Source organism: Haliotis rubra, unplaced genomic scaffold (genome assembly GCF_003918875.1).
Source record: "Haliotis rubra isolate DU_JTF1 unplaced genomic scaffold, ASM391887v1 Scf62, whole genome shotgun sequence".
Taxonomy (NCBI): Eukaryota; Metazoa; Mollusca; class Gastropoda; order Lepetellida; family Haliotidae; genus Haliotis; species Haliotis rubra.
Genome location: NW_025767324.1, coordinates 1,870,886 through 1,878,271, shown reverse-complemented (window position 1 = coordinate 1,878,271; position 7,386 = coordinate 1,870,886). Strand labels below are relative to the sequence as shown.

At 43.1% G+C, this 7,386-nt stretch overlaps 1 protein-coding gene across 1 annotated transcript in view; it reads right to left on the bottom strand.

Moving 5' to 3' along the window:
* Positions 1-979: 979 nt before the first annotated feature.
* The window catches only part of LOC124256150 (leucine-rich repeat-containing G-protein coupled receptor 5-like), a 185,267-nt gene continuing 178,860 nt past the window's right edge, over positions 980-7,386 (bottom strand). Inside the window, exons 22-23 of the mRNA XM_046690107.1 lie at positions 5,195-5,320; positions 980-2,989 (exon numbers count right to left, since the gene is read on the bottom strand). Of these exons, the coding sequence (XP_046546063.1) occupies positions 1,134-2,989; positions 5,195-5,320 (1,982 nt within the window). The 3' untranslated portion in view covers positions 980-1,133. The remainder of the gene's footprint in view (positions 2,990-5,194; positions 5,321-7,386) is intronic.

The following is a 7,386-nucleotide window of genomic DNA, read 5'->3' as shown; positions in this document are numbered from 1 at the left end:
CACAATCGAAATAAAATCCGCATGTATTTTTACGGTGCCGACAATCCTAGCAATACAGTCGACATTAAACCCTCATGCATTCGTATGGTGCCGACAACCTCAGCAACACAATGTTCTTCAACTTCTTTTGAATAGTACATAATGCGTTGTTATGAATCACACGTGCCTGAAAGAAACTTGAATTTCGGACAGTGTTCGGAAATACTGACATCGATTATTTAAGATTTAAAATGTACTTCAATTCACCCTCTTAAATGGTACTAATTGTACTGCAATAATCGCAACTGCATTAAACCGAATGGATGTACTATTGGTTTCAAAGTTTCTCATATTTACACTTTTTAGATGGTATGATAGACAAAGTATATTATTCAAGTCCCAGCTAAATGATTATCCTTCTCCATTACCATGAGACTTCCACGTCTTGAATCACCTTTTGAAACGTTACGTTCAGAGCCATATGGCAGTGTAAAGTGTTGGCACAACATTACAGTATCCATCTCGTTCAAACACGATGTCCATACGGCCAAAGTGGGTTTGGGACTTGGATGCAGTGCAAATTTTAACATATGTTTCAGTTCAAATTTCACCGTTGAAATCCAAGGAGTTGAATCGTCGACAAAGGGCTTTTGCCAACAAGCCAAATCATACAGGAGTTGAATCTAGGATTCGAACCATTGGGACGCGGTCACATTTCGATTCCACGCACCTGTGTAAGATATATACACCTTGACAAAAGTTGAGCTCCCCTTCTATTAAAGGCATTCAGAAGTTGGGAGAACTCCTTTACTTTCGTATATTACTCAAAGAAACTTACGAACAGTAAATCTGTCACGTACGAAGTCGTGATATGACACAAGGCAAAAAAGGCTAGTCAAATACATATTGTATCGGTATGTCACAAAATATGTCATTAGGAAAACGGGTTCTGTTTCTGAAGTTCAATACTTTGTAAACATAAACAAATACATAGCAGCAGAAAACCATACAATGTGATTTTTATATATAGAAATATCTAGGAACACTAACCGGTGCTCATTTTTGTCCAAGTGTGTACTTGTATCAATATATATATCGTTCTGTTATTTCGGTTTGAAACCGTCATTCATCCAGTAAAAGAACTGGAATTCTGTCTACAGCTCCGATACGAAACCGCTTTCTTTATCACAGCTCTTTAAACTTGACACATTTTGTACAGAGCTTTTAAGTGCTTCACTCTCATTGCTGCCTAAGACTTTATCAGTCGAACTAAACAATAACTGCGCTGTTTCCTCTTCTTCAGCCGCGTCATCCGCCGTCTGGCGGCGCTTCACCAAACCGGAATCGTACTTCCGGGACTTCCGGTCAAAAAAGTTACCGTCTGCATAATATTCGTCGTCGTCGTCCACGAATGCCGAGTCTCTGTTAGTGTTATTAAGCAGCATGTATCCCTCCTGCCCCGGGGTCAGGCTTAGTCTCTTACAGGGGGGTCGGTACAGGTCGGTGAGTTGTGGCTGTGTCAGCTCAACAAGACTGTTGGACCGCCCCACCGATGACTGAATAAAATCGTGTTCTGCAAGAGACTGTGTGAAAAACCTAAGATGCACATTTTTGTCTATCTTTTCTTTTTTACGTTTTCTAACACACAAAGTATCACCAGTTTGTTCTTGTTGTTCCATTACGGGACAAGACGGTTTGGCTTTGAGTTCAACAAAACTAGATTCGGCGGCTTCGCCGTGTTTTTCCTCTTCCGATTTCCGTCTCTTTTTAGACGAACTGCGCATGTGCGACCCGTCCTCTATCACCAGCTGGATGTCAAACTGTGACTGGGTTAGCTTTTCCACACAGACTCCCGCGGATTTGGATCGGGAATTAGTGGACACTCCGCTACAGCACTGCATACACCTGTCTGATGACCCATTGGAGTTTTCTGGCATGAGAACCGCATCATAGTCACAATGCTTGTCTGTATCTATAGGACTCGACTCGGTACTACAACAAGGGATGTTTTGCGTCCAGAGTGTCTTTTTCTGACTTTTGGATCGGTGAGAATGAAAACTGACTTTTTCTTGATGACCTTGAAAAGCGACAACTGGAAGAGTTATCTGCCCTTTGAGCGGAGGAACGGTCTTTTGAGCGTAACATGAACACGAAGCATCAACACACACAGTCCCTGACTGCTTGATCCAAACTGCCCGGTGGTGATTGTCCTCTTCATCGTACGTCAAGTATGACTCTGTGGTGCAGTTCAGATCATCCATCTTGTCCTTGGAACAAAACTCTTGGTGCAGGATGATGTGAGAGTCGGCATCAGTTCTGCCAGAACCATGCTTCCTGTGTTCAACATTTTTCTTATTGTTTCTCTTGGTCTTATGGCCCTTAACGCTTCGGCATTTGCAGTAGGGGCAATCCTTGGCTGAAAATGGCTTAGTGTTCTGTTTGTTATCACATTCACTCCTCTCCGAGTCGCTCTTGACATTGTTGGACTCGGAGTGGTAGTTGATTAAGCCACCATACTGGCTCCCGATGCTCATTGAGTTGCTGTTACTGCCCCGCTTCTCCCCTGGAACTAGACTGTTCAGCCCTGAAGGACGTCTCGAGGGCACCCAGGAGCTTCCATGTCTGTTGCTCACTCTGGAGAAGTGGCGAGCTATGGATGAATCCTCCAGACGTCGACACAAAAGAACACAGTCCTTCTTGAACTGTTTCGTAAAGATGGCGTACAGGAAGGGGTTTGCACAGCTGTTGAGAGGAAGGATAAAGATGGTGAGGACCTTTGCCTCGTTTAAATGGATGAGGTTTTTCCCGAAGGCCGCTGCTAAGGAGAGGAAGGCGATCGGTGCCCAGCAGACGAAGTCGGTGAAGACGAGAAGAGCCATCCTCTTTGCCACTCGCATGTCGTTGGAGTTCCAAGCCTGGGAGTCGCGGATGGAGAGATACATGATGAAGTAGCAGCTCAGGATGATGAAGAAGGAGATGCCGTTGAATATCATGATGAAGCAGACATATCCTGAACAGAAAAAGACAACAGAACGTTAGCCTTGACCTTCGTGGGTTGATCAACGCTACGTTTAGCAATGTTCAGTGAATAACCCAGTCTGAGACACATATAACACAAGTGATCAATGTTGTGTGTGGAAAGGGAAATTAATTTCACAATAAAAATAAAAATGAAATGGCTGTTACAAATGTGAGTTTCACATAATTCAAAAGTTCAGTCATAATTGTTCAGTGATCTAATCAGAGTGAGTGAGTGAGTGAGACTATGGTTTCACGTCGCTTTTAGCAATATTCCAACAATATTACGGCGGGGGACTTCACACATTCTATTGTACATTCACACCCATGCGGGGAATTGAACCCGGGTCTTCAGCGGACGCTTTAACCACTAGGCTACCCCACCGCCCTCGGGTAGCAAAACAGCACAAGTAGGAAGCTGACTAGCCTAGAAGCATGATCGGAGGGACCGGAAATACTGACGAGATTACCAAAAGGACATCACACTTCAAACACGTGCTGCATTATAACCAAGAAAGCATTCTTAAATCTGATTGGCTGATCTGGGGGCGGTGGGGTAGCCTTGTGGTTAAAGCGTCGCTCGTCACGCCGAAGAACTGGGTTCGATTCCCCACAGGGGTATACGTAGAATGTTTGGAACCCATTTCTGGTGTCCCCCGCCGTGATATTGCTGGAATATTGCTAACAGCGGCGTAAAACTAAACTCACTCACTTATTAATGACGACTGCAGATCAGAAAATCAAATTATTTGAATTTGGACCTTTAATAGAAACCTGACAACTAATACAAAAACAGAACTGAAAATAATAAGAAAAAGAAAATGATGCACAAGGACAAATGGAGGATTTCAAAAAGGAAACCCGTGAAGAACTGAACCCAGAGGATATTGGAAATATTTATCAACAATAAATATTTATTAACAATAAAGAAGATGCATCTCCATAGAACTCTCCCCGTTGCTCATACTCTCACTTCGTGAGTTTCCTAGAGAATGGACTGAAGGGATGAATGTTCCAATACAGATGAAAATCTAAAAGGCGTATACTACAGAGAAACAACTTTAAACAGTCGCTTTTCAATGTTTCTCCATTCCATGGGCCGAAATACAATACCATATTTGGTGCCTAGATTGGCTCCAAACACAGTTACGTAAACACCGATGACCATTTTTTTGCCATAAATAGTCTTGTGAAACATATGAAAACTCTCGCCTTAATAATAGGCAGTATTGAAAGTGAACAGTAATAATTATGTAAAGTCATGCACTACTACAGTTTATGGTAATTGTGTGGATATTCGGTGTTTTTCCCCATATGTATATAAGGATAATACGTTACAAATTCAAACATGTTTACTGAAGTTTTCATGTGATACTTCCAAACATTATTGCGGTAAAGGTTGAACTGGGTTTGTTATGACCGCATTATTCCGTGAGTGCAACCCTAGGACATTTTGCAATGTCTTCAAGAAACATTAAAAGGATATATTTGTTCAAAACGGGCAAAACATTGTATCATCCTTGAGTAAATTACGTCTGTCTAAAAACAATCAAGCCTAGTTTATGCATGAATCTTATCTGGAACTGTTGCAGAGAGGAAGTATAACGCCCTGATCGGTTACCGAAGAGTGATGAGTTAGTGAGTGAGTGAGTGGGTGTTTGGGTGAGTGAGTGGGTGGGTAGGTGAATGTGTGAGTGTGTGGGTTGGGTGGGTGGGTTGGTGAGTGAGTGAGTGAGTGAGCGAGTGAGGGCTTCACACATTGTACCCATGTGGGCAATCGGGATTGTAGCAGTTACAGTATGACGTCATTACATATATATTGTGTCGTCACAATACCGACAACAATCTAGAGCGACAAGGTCACAGCTTGCAATGGTTTAGCATTGGTTTTAACTTGTCTATGAAGTAGTGTTCTTTTAAAATTCGTATTACTTTGTCCGAATTTTGAACTTGATAAAAAGGAAATACAGTATATATATATATATATATGTGTGTGTGTGTGTGTGTGTGTAGTAAATTTAAGTATCAAATTGTATTCAGTCTAGGGTCCAATCTGTCTTTCTGATGGAGTTTACACAAGAATTTGACAAAGTGGTCCTATGTAGTCGCCTCTAAATGGACCAGTAGTGAGTGTAACCTGTTCCTACCTGGGTCGCTTAGGGGATGTTTTAAAGTAGGTATACAAGTATATACAAACCCTTAGACACGACTCCGCTGATCTCAAACGGCAGACACACTGCAAACTTCCTGAAGTCACTGATGCCGAAGATGGGCAAGCTGGCGATCAGGATGGAGAAACACCATCCAACAAGCATGATGTAACCTAGAAAGAAGATGGAGTGATCACCATAGTAACCAACATCACTGCTACATCGAGGCGACCTGTACATAGTCGAGCATCAACACACCCATAAACCGGCGGTAGGTCTATTGTATCTACCAACCATAGTGATCACCATAGTAACCAACATCACTGCTACATCGAGGCGACCTGTACATAGTCGAGCATCAACACACCCATAAACCGGCAGTAGGTCTATTGTATCTACCAACCATAGTGATCACCATAGTAACCGACATCACTGCTACATCGAGGCGACCTGTACATAGTCGAGCATCAACACACCCATAAACCGGCAGTAGGTCTATTGTTTCTACCAACCATAGTGATCACCATAGTAACCAACATCACTGCTACATCGAGGCGACTGTACATAGTCGAGCATCAAAACACCCATAAACCGGCAGTAGGTCTATTGTATCTACCAACCATAGTGATCACCATAGTAACCAACATCAATGCTGCATCAAGGCGACCTGTACATAGTCGAGCATCAACACACCCATAAACCGGCAGTAGGTCTATTGTATCTACCAACCATAGTGATCACCATAGTAACCAACATCAATGCTGCATCAAGGCGACCTGTACATAGTCGAGCATCAACACACCCATAAACCGGCGGCAGGTCTACTGTATCTACCAACCATAGTGATCACCATAGTAACCAACATCACTGCTACATCGAGGCGACCTGTACATAGTCGAGCATCAACACACCCATTAACCGGCGGCAGGTCTACTGTATCTACCAACCATAGTGATCACCATAGTAACCGACATCACTGATACATCGAGGCGACCTGTACATAGTCGAGCATCAACACACCCATAAACCGGCGGTAGGTCTGTATCTACCAACCATAGTGATCACCATAGTAACCAACATCAATGCTGCATCAAGGCGACCTGTACATAGTCGAGCATCAACACACCCATAAACCGGCAGTAGGTCTACTGTATCTACCAACCATAGTGATCACCATAGTAACCGACATCACTGCTACATCGAGGCGACTGTACATAGTCGAGCATCAACACACCCATAAACCGGCAGTAGGTCTACTGTATCTACCAACCATAGTGATCACCATAGTAACCAACATCAATGCTGCATCAAGGCGACCTGTACATAGTCGAGCATCAACACACCCATAAACCGGCTAGTCGAGCATCAACACACCCATAAACCGGCAGTAGGTCTACTGTATCTACCAACCATAGTGATCACCATAGTAACCAACATCAATGCTGCATCAAGGCGACCTGTACATAGTCGAGCATCAACACACCCATAAACCGGCAGTAGGTCTACTGTATCTACCAACCATAGTAATCACCATAGTAACCAACATCACTGCTGCATCAAGACGAACTGTACATAGACGAGCATCAACACACCCATAAACCGGCGGCAGGTCTACTGTATCTACCAACCATAGTGATCACCATAGTAACCAACATCAATGCTGCATCAAGGCAACCTGTACATAGTCGAGCATCAACACACCCATAAACCGGCAGTAGGTCTACTGTATCTACCAACCATAGTGATCACCATAGTAACCAACATCAATGCTGCATCAAGGAGACCTGTACATAGACAAGCATCAACACACCCATAAACCGGCGGCAGGTCTATATCTACCAACCATAATGATCACCATAGCAACCAACATCACTGCTGCATCAAGGCGACCTGTACATAGACAAGGATCAACACACCCATAAACCGGCGGCAGGTCTGTATCTACCAACCATAGTGACCATCCAATCCTCTGTTTTGCCGAATGTTACAAACAGGTCACTGTTCTTCCCTGTCTTCGCTGTGGAATATTAGCAGTCATCATCCTGTAAGTTTTGTATAATTACCCAGCTATAGACAATTGACACTTTTGTTCCAGTTATGACTTTGTCTAAAAACGATAAGAAATTTTGAAAACGTTTAAGGACATCCAGCATGATGTTTTGAACCAAAATAACTAAAAATCTTATCTTCAACCCAGCGGCTTTGATACCACTAGTCCTATATCTGTGATTTGGTTTGG